This window comes from Anopheles moucheti, chromosome 3, assembly GCF_943734755.1.
Source record: "Anopheles moucheti chromosome 3, idAnoMoucSN_F20_07, whole genome shotgun sequence".
In the NCBI taxonomy this organism is placed as follows: domain Eukaryota; kingdom Metazoa; phylum Arthropoda; class Insecta; order Diptera; family Culicidae; genus Anopheles; species Anopheles moucheti.
In genome coordinates, this window is record NC_069141.1 from 22439942 (window position 1) to 22454327 (window position 14386).

A 14386-nucleotide genomic window follows, 5' to 3' on the forward strand; every position below is an offset into this window, starting at 1 on the left:
ATGGGGAAAAGCCGAAACAGCTTTGGTGCAGCCTAGCTGAAACTCACATTAGCACCAGTAGCATCAATGGCCACCGTAGCGGCAGAAGTAGCAGTAACAGCGGCAACAGCAGCAGCAGCAGCAGCAGCAGAAGTAGTACCAGCAACAGCACTGCCAGCAATGGCAACACTCGTTGGTACTGTTGCCAATTTGTTGCACTCTTCAAATGCTGTTCCTGCATCATCAACCTGACCGATGGGTGCTGCGGCTGCCAAGGTTGGGGACGGTGTACTGGCACGTTTCGTGCATTCCCAAGCCGATTTTGGTTTCCGCTGTGAACACACATACGTAAATTTCATTATGAAAATCTATGGTCTAGTACGACGGGGCCGGAGTTTCTGTTGCGCCATAATAATGTTGTGTTAAGAAGCTCGAACGTACGGTGAGTGCGGTGATACGGTGGAGCAGATTTTCTAGATAAGACCCCGCTGAGATACTTTTTATAAAGCAAATGAAAACACACAAACTGCATCGTTTTGCTTCGTAAAAAAGATAGTATCACCAGACGGATCTCCGTCCTTTCATTTGGTGGCATCGTTTAAAGCGCGCAAAACCACGACACAATGTGGTTTGGGTCGAACAGATTCGAACATCCGTCCAGCCAGTCCAGAGCACATGCCGCCCAAAGCTGCCGCCATTGTTGCTAAACCGGCATCCAGAACGAACGAATGGATTGGTGAAAATTAGTATAAATAACCACTAAACCGGTGGTTACCGCCGGTGTGCACACGTTAACCTTTCGTCTATCTATTCCATTCGGCCACTCGGGTAGAACAGCTAGCGTCGAGTCATAATGGTCACGGTTTGTTCTACTTTTCACACACTCGTGTGAGTTAAAACAAAAAGCACTCGAAAAGCGAAACTATCGAGATTTCGAACAATTCTAGAGTGCGAGTGTGTGTATGTGGCAACTGCAACTGTTACACTGTCGGGTATGCATTTTGGCTGGATTTAAATTGAATATTGCAAAGCTCCGGACACCGGGCACCAGGGCACCCCCAAATGGCTCATAAATCCCTCAACGAACCTCCTGGTGAACCGAATGGTTTACACGCGACGGAAGCGGGATGAAACCGGGTTGAAAAGGGGGTGTAAAATGGAACCATCATACCCCTTTCCGTTTACCCTTTTTAATGTAAGGCAGTCCCCAGTTTTTTGAACGATGCCGGGTACCGAGGCCGGATTGTCAGTATCTATTTATAATGAGATACTAATCAGGTTACGTGTTAGTAGTCGAAATAATATCGTAGCAAATTGCCAAAAATGCAATAAACCCTCTTTAATATTAGATTTTGGGTTGTAAATGGGTGGTTTTTGCCCGCTTTTGTCGGTTTCGTTCCCCAACGTTTGCCGGCTTGCAGGCCAGATGGTCAGCAAAGCGTTCATTCCGCTAACTGGTGCCACCCATCTGAAGGGTACGCTCTACAGCGGGAATGTTATGGAGCTAATGTTACAAAAGCCTGCAAATTCTACAATTTGAAGCTACATTCCATTCATTCCGGTCCTGCGAAATTGGACGCTACACAGCAAAAAACAAAAAACCGCTCCCACCGGTGGTAGAATCCGGATTCCGGCACCACGGGTGAAAAGTTCAAAATGGAACATCCCAAACGTACCCCCTCCCTGCCTGCGCCCGGCCCTGGTGGCCATTGCTAATGAATGGGCAATCGAATTAGTAATGCCACCAGGAATATCATTAAACAAACAAATTATCTTCCACCGTTATCAATGTTGCGGGGCAAACAGGGCAGCATATATACAAGGGATGCAAACGGTCCGCCGTGTGTCCTACACCGATGAGCAAGCATATGCGCGGGTACTAATTCAAATTTCCTTTTAGCACACACCTTAAGCGAGATTAATGGAAATGGGGATTAATTATGTGCTATGGCGAGATTTTATGCTGCTCAGTAAATTACGCAAAACCGTTGCATAATGCAGGGCATCGAAGAACTTTCGCTTCCACCACGATACGCGGGTCAACCATCTCGCCCACAGTGTTTACTGTAATGTTTGGTCCGGGAAGTGATGGGAAAGCACATATCGCTCTCCACCAGGGGACAGAAAATGCTTCACGCAGCAATCAATTCGAGAAAGATTAATACGCTGATTATCAGTGGAATTATCATAAAATGGAGACGCACATTGAGGTGTCCTTTCGTAAGCCTCATTAGATGATTGACTCAAGGATAATAGGGTATTTAGAGGTAAATTGTTAAAGCCGCGGACAATGCGCGAAAAGCGGACCGAGTAATTAAACTTGACACCCTACAATTATGTTAAAGGTATTTCAACGCAGTGAAATTATTTCACAAATTCCTACTTACACTTACAGCTTAAAGTTATCAGAGTGAAGGTGAGCATTAGATGCCATGTCGCTTACTGAAATTACAAAACTATCGTACTGCTGCGTACCGATAACCAGCAAAATGAGATACTAATTTACGTCTAATTAACATCAATGATTTCACTTTTCTGCTTCATTTCTATTTGCTCAGGCTGAATAAACATCATTATAATTCGTGCGTATGACGCCTGTGACGGAGATAAGAAATAACACACCCAGCTGCCGCTGTCTGCCGTTCGCTGCCGTGAAGCGTTATGAGTGTCTGCTGATTGCAGCTTTCTTAAAGTCACATAAACCGAACCGTGTCGGTGGACTGAGAAAACCGGTGAGAGCATTTCTGATGATATGCTTAGACTTTTCCAGTATCCATAAATGAATAAATCATAACGATGGTTATTAAATCACTACGCTTTCTTATCATTGCTCCATGTTGTCATAGACAGTTTCGCTTCGAGGAAGTTAAAATACGATTTGCTACAAATTCGCGACCTGTGTGAGCACATGATTCTAGCAAAACTATTAAATTTAATTCGTACGGGGTTTTGTTGAAGCAATATAGCAGCACTTCCTAAATTAGAATGGATTTTACGAAGGCACAAGAAGTTTGAGAAGTTAGTTTTGCAGAATACAACATTAAGTTTATGTTCCTAGAATTCGTGTTGTACCCGCATGGTTGCACCACTACAAGGGAAGGCAAATAACACGCACTGAGCAACATCGGCATTATTCTTCTCTTTACCATCCGTAGTGGGAAAACAAAACGCTTATCTGGCCCGCGGCGTTCTCCTGCTGCTGCAGCATTACTATTCCGCGAAAAGGATTCGCTGTGTCCAAACTGCCTTTGCCAGCGTATTATTTTATGTTTGCTCGTTTCTTCCGATAAGATATTACTCCGCAATCATAAACGGTGATGGCATTTCCAGATCATTATCATTGAAATAGTTCAACAGTCTACTCGGCACCGGTACACGGTTGCGCCGCATCGGGGGGTTGGGTAGAGTTTTCAACAGGTTGGACATGACAAGGGCTGGCATCTTATCGGTGGTCCGGGCGCGACTGTCAGTGCCAGAACTATCACCGGCAGAATAAAAGAGCAAAACCATTACGAATTCAGTGGAGGCACCGCGTAGGCACCGAGGAGAGCAGAACCGTGCCAAAGAGCCGGAGGCCGAAGTGAAGTGTGATACTGCTGGTATTTAATTTAATTTCCTCTCCTTCTATTACGACAACCGAGTGAAATGCCAGAAGATGATGGCAACGGCAACAGACAGAATGGAATAGACCAAAAGATTCATTTATGGGCGGTGAACAAAAAAAACGCCTCCAGGGCGGTTCTATCGGAAACAAAAAAGCACATACCGGAAGAAAAACCTATATAGTACTATAAATAAAATAAATGGTAAAGGTCACAGTTCTGCAGACATAAGGACGGTAGCTCCGAAATACTTCGGAATATAAGCGGTTTGCACTGAACATTGTGAGAGGTCGGTTAGAACGCACAATGTACCGAATGCTTGTTCAACTACTCCGACCTAATTTAACAACAATTTAACACACTCCCCTACTTTAAACCCAATATAACAGCTGCTGAACAAACCCAATGAAGCTTATAGACAAATCCCGATAAAACGACAAATTCTACGCTTTTTCGACAAAATCTGTGTCGCTTCGTTTTTTTTCTTCCACTCGTTCTCGTTCTCTCCCCCCTAGCTAAAATGTGAACAGTTTCGCATGGGAAACGAATGATTATCTTCGTATCGCGATAACAAAAAGTTTTTCCATTCCTTCCCGGGCCTGATATCGCTTGCCTTAGGTTTAGTGTGAACACGCTGCGACGCGGGCAAAGTTTTTAATGAACCTCGAAAATCGAATTACTCTTATTATTTAAAAATTAAATGAGCAAATCTCGCAAGTGCGTCACTGAGGTGCTGCTAGTGTAGCACGGCCCACCATAACTTTGCGTTGCTTGTGTTTGTGTTTAGAATTTAGCGTGATTATCACCTTTTCTGCTTGCTTGAGTGTTGCAAATATTTAGTTACTTCGACGTGTTGCGAATACCTTCAACCCATAGGGTACAGGTTAAGATAGCTATCCGATTGATGAATAAATTTAGGAATAGGATTGAGACGTCTTTCTTCTAAACAAGTTGAATGGTTTCATTTAAAATTAAGCCATCAAAGTAAATACAACGAAACGTATCGTGGCAGAATGATTCCTTCACAGTTCTCTAAAAAGAATGTCAATAATTGAGCGCTAAAGTAAGCATGTGCCTATTTTAATTACCTTTTGGGACTGCATCCGGCTGCACAGGATGGTGGTGTTGGTGCCCACCGCACTGACGGCACTGTTGCTGTTGCCGGTGCTAGTGTTCGTGCTAATGCCGGTGCTGCTAACCGCGCACAGTGCATTAGGAACCAGCATCGAGGCGCACATATTCTCATGGGGGCTTTCGCTGCCGAGCGATACGGGCCGTGGACTTTCCGAGCAGGGTGACGCCTCGCGGGATACGCTTTCCGAGTCATCGTCCGACAGTATTTGTCCTGTAGGCCAGAAACAGTACACGTTGATGCAATCAGTGAATGATGTTCACAGTGATCCATTATCCAACGGGACAACGGGTTGCTCGGGTTGGTGGGAAGCAAATAAAAAAATGCTGCCACCCAATGCCCGCGGCTTACCTTTCACATCGTCCAGATCGTTTTTCATCGGTTTAAACATTGACAGTTCGGAGTCACCGTCGATGCCGAGCCAATTTTCTGCATTGTGAATATTGATCAGATCCTTCACCAGCTGCTCGTCACTTTTGCCACCGATATCGCCACCACGGCCCTTGGCCGGCCCGAACACATCGTGGTTGTACAGAGGATCGTTCACTACCGGGTAGCCTGCCGGGGAAGCGAGAAAAGGGGGGGAAAGGAGCGCATGAGATAAAGCCTGGTATGCTGGTAGGCGTCATGGAGCAACACGCGCAAAGTCGTGATGAAATTGATTCATGGTGTGCAAACAACTAGCACCGAGGGAAATGGGGGACTGGGTGGTACCTACCGAGATATTGCAGATGCACCCTAATCTGGTGCATGCGACCGGTGAGGGGTTTGCACAGGACGACACTGCTGCTGCCGTTGAAACCGAGCTTCTGGAATGTGGTCGTACATTCCTTACCCTTGGGAGAAACCTTGCACACACCGATCTTGTAGCTGACTACCTCGATTGGCTCCTTGCACTCGATGATGCCACTGTGGACAAAAAAAAACGGGAAGAAAAATATGGGGTGAGTACGTGTGCGAAGCAGGGATAGTACCGAAGTCAAACTAAAACTGAATCAATTCCATCCGTCCATCCGGTCGGACATCCGGCAGCACTCTAGCACTCCCGCGCAACCTTACATCACTCAGCCAAACGCAGCAGGAATCGAGCGGTTCCCCTAATCTTGTCTGCTTTGCAGATACTTCCCCCTAACTTCGGCTTCAACGAACACATTGATCAGCTGATGTCATAGTCACGCAGAAGCGTCCACAGCGGGTGGTCGGATTCGTTTTTCTTTCCCTCTTGCTTTGCTGTTTCAATCAAACAGAACCCGCCCTCACACACACACACACGAGCACGAGCACTTGGGTGGTGCGCTGAGGTAAGACTAACATGACACAATTTTCTATCACTCGCGGAAGCTTCGCAAGAAATCTTAAGAATTGCCCTCGTTACATGTCACACCGTTGGATTCATCCGAACGGTGGCCGGGGGATGGCCGGGCGGTCGTGCCGAACGCCGTCGCCAGCATCCATTAGTGTTTGTCTCGCTCGATGAAGCATAGTGTGTTTCCTTTCAAGGACTAACCGTGCCGGTCTGGGAAGCTTTCAGCATCGTAAGCATTCACGGTCTCCCTGTTAGTGCGACCACCGCTATCAGTTAACTCACATAATTGGAATCCTTATAAGCCGGCAAGCAAAAAAAAAACCGCCCCACAACGGCAGAATATCGAGGTCGAGGCTAGAATGTGTGTGTTTTAGGACCACCTATGGAGTACACGCTGTGTGGAAAAGATTGCGTTTGTATAGTATTTATGTTAAACGATGACCAAACCTCCTCGTAGAGAGTAGCTCTTGCACAGCTTTGCCATGTTTTTGGGGGACCGAGGGTGGAAGCTGGTTGATGTAAAAATCAGCAATTTAATTTAATTGTAATTACCATATCGGCGTAACATCAGCAATTTGGGTCGACTTTGTTATTGAATACTATCGGCTAGATGTAATTACGAATGGTTTAAGGCTGATGGCTGATCAAATTAATTTTCAAGGTTAAAGATAATCTACGCAAAAGTGGGATTATTCTGTCCTGGTTTGATTATCCTAGCGAGAAGAGACTAAAGATCAAGCTATTTCTGACAAACAAACAAAAAATTCGACTGTATTTTTTGGGGGTGATCCTAAAATTTTCAGATTTCTATTAATTGCAATATATAGTCGTTGTTTTTGAAGTACAAAAATACTAATATAGAAAAAGAGTACCAACGATTGTCTACTTAATCGAATTTCGGATTTCTGTTTCGGCTTAGAACCCAGTCTGACGGATTCCGCCGGATTTACTTTTCAATCAGCTTTTAAATCACAGTCCCAATCCACTTCACCAAAGAGCTAATTCATTTTATGTGTAATCACACAACGGCCAAACTGTCGGGTTCGCCGTATCTGCATCTGAACCCCCGGTTCATCCGATTAGCACAAGACGATTGATTGAACGGACGTGGGATGCGAGTGCGCCATGTGAGAGATTGCAATCAATTTGCATCTTTCGGCACACTGACTTTCACTTGTTCCGTCTGATCCACTTCTTACCCACCCCGAACGGTACAATCGAAAAAACATTGCGATACTTACTCGGGAAATTCGCCTTCCACCCGGCAGATGTACTCTTTCTGCACCTGCCGATTCCGAATCTGGTGCTCCATTTGGCGGGCCTTCTTGGGACTGCGCCCGAACAGCAGCAAACCGGACGTGAGCCGATCCAGCCGATGGATGGTGCGGAGATTTTTCAGATTATACTCCTTCGCCAGGATGAACACGACCGTATTGTGACGGTAACGTCCACAGGGATGTACCTTTACGTCGGAGCGATTGAGGCAAAGTTTAAGTTTAGTAATGAGTTGTACTTTTATACGGACAGTTTTTGGATTGATTTCGGTTTGCCACCGGGCATTACACGAGCGAATGAATGTTGGAAAGTCGAACGGTGTACAACAAAACAAAACAAAAAAAAATAAGGAGAAAAATATCAAACAAATGCAAGAAATGAAATGGAAACTAATCTGCGGCACTACTATGTTATGTTATACTTTAAAAACTTTCAACATCTTGGAACGCTTCCATGTGGCAAAAGAATAACAAAGAAAAATAGGTTTCTTACAATATTTATCATTAGTTAGGCAAACGAAAATACGAACGACAAATCGAAATTAGTGATGTTTGTTAAGAATTAGTTTCTGAACGTTGAACGATGAACGAGTAAAAACGTACTCATGTGTTTGATTTGATTTTTAGCTTGTTGGTTGTATTTTTTTAAATGGAATTAATGCTGTTAAAGCTATTTATTGTTAATTTAAAAAAAAAACACAGGAAAAACACAGCTTAGCTTACTGAGCGTTGTTATTGTGTACCGAACAGTTACAGCTTTTTATGATTTCCTTAATAAAATATGTATCGATTGCACCGCAATACTGAGCAAGTGCTACACTCTGTCTTATTAAACTTGGCAATTAGGTCAAAAAACCCATCATCCATCGTCTAATGAGTATGCACGCAAGCAAAAGTTAGAGTAATCGGTGGGATTGGTTTTTATGTGCAAGAATTATGAGATACAGTACCACACGAACTCACAATAATAAGAAAAAAAGCAACGTTAATGCAAACGTTCACTGGCTACAGTGCACCTGACAAACGACTAATGGCGTGAAAATTCCTTTGAGTAATCATGGTGCGGGTACGATCATTTGGCAGTGACTGGGCACTTCGCGTGGAGTTATAGCACGAGCATCGTTATCCCTGTTGGCCATCCAGACGTCCAGGTTGCAGTGGCCGAGTTCGAACAGAGCTGCATTCGGCAAGGTTTCACATGAGGTGTTGTTGATGTGCCGGGGATACCACGGTTGCACCACCGTTCGTGTAATAAACCATTCCGCTTTTTTCATGAAGCCTTTTGCATGTGCTCTGTTTGACTCGGGAACTTTATTATGGTTGGCTTTGTTTGAGTGCAAAGTTGATATATTCCATGGTGCCTTCCACTGTTCACTGGTGGAGCTAAATTATGATGGAGCAACAACATGCAACCATATTTACTGCTTCATTTTACCCAAGCCTCCCCGCCCCCGTCCGTGGGACAAGATAGTTCGCTGATGATGTATATAACTGCTGGGTTTTACGAGCCAATAGTGTGAGACACGTGGTCCAACTACTAACTATCTGCACCGTAATTGGACAGGTGAGGTTAAATTAAATGAGTATTGTTTCTGAAGCTGGCTAAAAATTTGAATGTAATTTTAACAAACCAAATACATTGCGATCGTACAATCTGCTTGTATAACATAATATAAAAATGGACAAATCGTTAAATGTTTTGTGATGAATGAAATTCAATTTCCTGAATGATTTACTGGGATCTTCCTGTTATCTATTCAATTAAGAGATAACTTATCCGTTCCGTAATTCAAACAAAAAACTTCTGCTGGAACTATTAATCGTTCGGAAATGTATGATCACACATGCATGTAATCATCGCTTGGGACAGTAATCCTATTAGCTCGCTCCCTTTTTCTCGGCCCTTAAGTCAAACCAACAAATCAAGCTGAAATTTGCCTACACTTTGCCACGCTTGCTGCTGCTCGGTTGCCTCCATAAATCGACTGAAATTTATTACCGTCCCAAAGGATACCCACCTACTACAAGTGTACCCGTGTAACAACCCGACCGCAAGGTGGCTTTCAGACGCGATACGCCAAATCTCCAGTGGCGCAAATGTTTTAGCACGAATGCAAACTGATCCTAGCCGAAAAATAGATACCTTTTCCATTTGAATTTTCCCATTATCGCTAGCGAAAGGCCATGCGTACGCGCACGGTGGTAAACGTGCCACCACGTACGGGGATTCCGTGTGCAGAGAGCGGGGGGAGCATCTAAACCGATACCGAAACCATTGTATCGTTATTTTGCGCTTGTAGCGCTCACGGGAGGGGATTGAGTGTATTTTAACGCAAAAGCGTAACGTAATGAATCCCCCAAAAACTCGGGCTTATCGGTTGCAAAACAAAAGGATAATCTTCTTAATATGAAAAGAAACGCTGATGCAGGTTTAAGGATGTTTTTTATGGTCCCGCTGTGTATTGGATTGGATTGGTTTCCGCAGAAGAAAACAAAAAAATGCCACTGGAGAGAATGGCCAAAGGGGGAGGCCAACGCGATAAAAAAAGGCTACCACTTTTGTCTACGTGCTGCTGATAAATATCTTCAAGTTAATTACTGACCAAGAAAACTTGGTCTCAACTGATAAGGGATCATGAGGGTCAGAGGAGATGGGGGGAGATGTGGTTGGGATAAAATTAAGTTAATTTGTGTGATTTATTGCTAGCCGTGAGCAGATTATTGGCCCCGTGTAGACCTGCAGGTAAATTATATTGTTGCAGTTACTCAGCTCTAAATACAGCTCGGTACTCGTGTTCGTTTATCATCTCCACAGGAAATATACTCGATACATTGGCAAAACAAAACACCCAAAAGCAACGAAGAACTCGCTGAATCTGCTAAGCGAATGATGAACAACAACATTGGCAACATTGACAAAGGGATTTATTAGGATCGACATAACATAATTGATTTAGTGTGTGTCACTCAAATGCAATGGTTTTGAAGTTTCCATTGAACCCATCTGCCAATCATTCGTTGTGCGAAACAAAAAGTAAGATCGATAGTATAACGTTTCAAAGACGAAGGAATGGTTTGTGGTTGTAATTTTTAAAAATAAAATATTACAAATAATGCATGAGATTGCATGCCAATTTAAGGTGATACTAAAAGTTGTTTAAAAGACCTTTTGTTGTTCTGAAAATTAAACATTTGTTTCGTTTAAATTACAAATTTGATTAAAATGCTTCCTAAAAATCTTCTATTTTCTCCAATAACGCAAAGAAAACAAAAATGTTCCATGTGCCCATATTGGTACAAAACAAATTTGTGCCCATTTTCCGAAGCCACTAGGTACGAAACTGATCGTCTCAATAAAATGTGAACAAAATCATTAAAAATCCAAAACGGATACAGCCTCTTCCTTTCGGAGTGGAGAACTTTTACATAGATTCCGCTCGCATCCGTTCGACTGTCACAACTGGATTCGACTCGATTGCTATGGACGGCCGAGGGACTTCCCAACTTTTTTGTTGTTGTTGCTAGGATGCCTATCCATCGACACACCAAAAAAAAAAAACGTCCGAGTGTGTGTGTGTGTGTAACCATCGATCCGGTTTTGCGAGGGTTCTTCAATTTGAAAAGATGCTTCCGTTACTCGCTCGCTTCGATAGTTCCCCCGCATATATCCTGCAGTGAATCGTTATGGAGCTACTAAAAGGACTAACTTTTCCCAGCCTGTCTTTCAAATCCCATCGTCCGGGGTTGGCAGCAACAGCGGCGGAACACACGAATGGATGGCCTCTAAATTTTGCTTCGTTACGTCGCACCGGCGGACGGCGTCCCCGAAATGAAGCGGAAGAGTGAAATCGAAAACGAATAAAGATGAAAATTTATCTCAAGAAATGGGCTCCGACAAAGCCTCCAATGGTCGCCAAGGGAATGATTGGGCCAAACAGACCCAATACTGGGGCCTTTGAAACTACCGGGGGTTGCTGCACTGTGAAAACAATTTTCTTCTCACAACTGCTCAAACTAAAAGTGTTACGAAGTGGATGATGATAGTCTCGGGGAAGAAAATGGCCGTAAACTTGATAACGTCGATAATGTTGCGTTGCGTTGCGATGAGGACACATTTGGTGCGGTTTTGAACGCGTGTGTGCGAGTGAGTTGCTTGGTCCTTGGCGCAGGACACATTCTTTTTATTGCCGGCATTACGATCTTTATTTCATCGTTTATTAATGCATAGGGAAAATCGTAACCGGAACGTCTGTGATTTCTTCTGCTAGAGCGGCCAACGCAAACAAGGTTACACAAGGCTTGCTAAATGTTATTTATTTGGCACTTAAAGAAGGGCATCAAGTTTGTACAAAGCTGGTGAGGCATTTGGGGGATGATGAAAGGGAGCGTTAGAAAAGGAAAAAAAAACACATGCACTTGGGTCACAACACTTGTTAGTACAACACTTGATTTAAGCGTGCATACCGTAGGCAATCATTCTTGCAGACCGTGTGGATATTTAAATATGTGGTCAGCCTCAGGACGACTGTTTACAGGAATGTGAAATACAACCAATCCAGTTGGTTTTTTGTTTTCCGGTAATGCTCGCCCGTTTGCGTGAAGAAGGATTCAGAAACGGGTTTGAGTGCGTTCCCCTTACTTGAGGCGTTGTTTAGAGTACGGATCCAGCATCGTAATGTGGTTTCGCCATAAAAAAAAAAAAACAAAAAACAGTTGCTACAGCCGACCAATCGCCTGTTCTTGTCTGTAGATCGGCGCTAAGGGTGCGACTTCAACCAAATAACACAGTGAATGGGATGAGCCGTAGACACATCACCGCAGGCACATCACAAAAGGAAAGGAGGTTTCGGTTTTTGGAGGGCGAAGAGGTCGAACAACAATCGGCGATCTTCATGGTCAGTGGGGGTTTTTGTCAAACTACTACTTTACTCACCGGCAGCGAACATGGTTTGTCCAGGACTACGAGATCATTATCGACATAGATTATTTTTATTGAATGATCTAGCACGGGTGTCTCATGTCTGTTGCGGCCGGCACGAGCGTAACATATAGCCAACGCAAGAAAAGAAACACAGAGGCGTCAAGGTGCCGATGGTGTGAGCATTTGTTTTGGTTTTTTTCCGGATTGTTTCCGAACAACCGGTTGGGGTTGGGGGTGTTTTGGTTTTGTTTTGTTTTAGCGCGCATCAACCACAGCATCCGGTGTTTAAGGTTTGCGCAGGGCGGCAGGTTCACATGTGACACGGTTGCAGTTTGCAAATGCGATGGCACGGCGGGTGGGGGGATCATTACCAACGAGAGTCACAGAATCCGATCGGCGTCCAGGTGCAGCCACCGTTACACACGCACACATACATACACAACCCGGGCAGAGTAATATTTCAGTGTTATTAATATTTTTTTGTTTATCATGGCCACGTTCATATCGCTGTCATTGTTTTGTTACAGGCATTAATTATTATGCTACAGTCGGTGAGAGAGTGAGAAAGAGAGCGGTTTGTGGGTGAGACTGGGGGGAAGGAGGTAGGAGGGGATTTTATGCATGAACCATGACAGACATAACCGCAACATTATGATGATTATTTGTAGTGCAACACAAATGAAAAAAAGGACAAGAAATTTATGTTGTTCCAGAGTAATATTATTCGTTTCGCTAACTTGTACGTTCGTCCGTCTATTTCTTCGGCGATACTATAAGCGGAATTCCTACCATATTCCAACAATCGAATCCAATTAAGGGTATTTTAAATGGAGTAAGATACTTCCTTCCAAAATTTCTTAAGCTTTTGATAAAAACTGTATCATAGTGCCACGATTTTAAAAGCACAGTGTGAGTGTGTCTGTGAAATGTTCATGTGTGTTTATTGAGTTGTTTTTGAGGCAGATGTATCATCGACGTGCAATAAAGCAAAGGATGTTTTATATTAAAGCATGGATTCGATTGCAATGATGATTTCATTGTCCCAACACAGCTTTTCCGGCAAGTCGTTGCATGCCGTATTGAGTAAGTTGAGTAAACGACCATGCGCCTCCATCGACGGATTCATACCAGACGTAGAGCGGTTTTAGCAGCGATTTATTTGAATTAGTGAGCTCAATAATAAATTTCGGCAAAAATAACACAAATTACACACACACACACACACACACACACACTCTAAAAAAAATCACAATAGAAAAAAAACCATTGTTAATAAAATCACAAAATCTTTTCTTGCTTTTTTATTGCGCAGTCTGCGCATTGCAGAATTTACAAGGTTAATGATGCTACGGGGTCGCCGGTTTACGCAAGACAATCCTATTAAATCGTTAGTCACATGTTGCTTCGGCAGACAAATATTTGCGGCAATGTTATCGCGCAGTACATAGCAGTACAACGCAAAAACAAATCTTTCCACTCAGCGCAACAGCGCCGAGTCACAAGAAATCTTCATCTTCGGCACGAGTAAACAAACTTGCGACAAATATAAGTATAAATCTCTTCTCGTTTGAGCCGGTCCCGCCGATAGTGAAGCACACCCTTTGAACAAAGCAGTAATGCAGGGTTATTAAGCTTTTTTATGGGGGGAGGAAAAAAAGTGAATGATGAACCGGTGAATCCGGCAGATTGAACGCAGCAGGGTGGGATAATGGCGAGAGAGCAAAAAAAAAAACAGTATTCTAAAGCACATAAAGCTTACACTGCGCGACACTTTATGTTGCCCTCGGTGGACCAAAAAATATGCTCGCTTGTAAAAAGGGGCGACCATGTTTTTCGGTACGGAGCACAGTTTTGTGCCATTTGCCGTTCAACCCGCTCATATCCTTATCTTGACACACAAAGCATACTTTGCAGTGATTTTTATATTGATTTTGGTTGATGTATGTTTAGTGCTTGTGTATGGATTTGGCTGCCAAGCACACACAAACAAGCGAAAAAAAAAACGAACGGCGGATATGATTTGCAGTATTTCATTAGATTAAAGTCAAATAGAATTGTTGACGGAGAACCGTGGCACATACATGTGGCATGGGAGATTATAATTTTATCTTCCATTTCGTTCAATATTTTGCCCGACATTCAACTTTCCGGCGCATGAAGCTGTTACGTACA

General features: G+C 43.6%; 1 protein-coding gene across 2 annotated transcripts in view; it reads right to left on the minus strand.

Moving 5' to 3' along the window:
- Nucleotides 1-14386, minus strand: part of LOC128305776 (pseudouridylate synthase RPUSD2) — a 95458-nt gene that overhangs the window by 7222 nt on the left and 73850 nt on the right. The window contains exons 6-10 of one of the 2 annotated variants that reach the window (XM_053043380.1): nt 7261-7481; nt 5432-5622; nt 5065-5271; nt 4670-4926; nt 48-311 (exon numbers count right to left, since the gene is read on the minus strand). In XM_053043380.1, coding sequence (XP_052899340.1) covers nt 48-311; nt 4670-4926; nt 5065-5271; nt 5432-5622; nt 7261-7481 — 1140 coding nt within the window. The remainder of the gene's footprint in view (nt 1-47; nt 312-4669; nt 4927-5064; nt 5272-5431; nt 5623-7260; nt 7482-14386) is intronic. The other variant, XM_053043381.1, reaches the window with a different exon arrangement.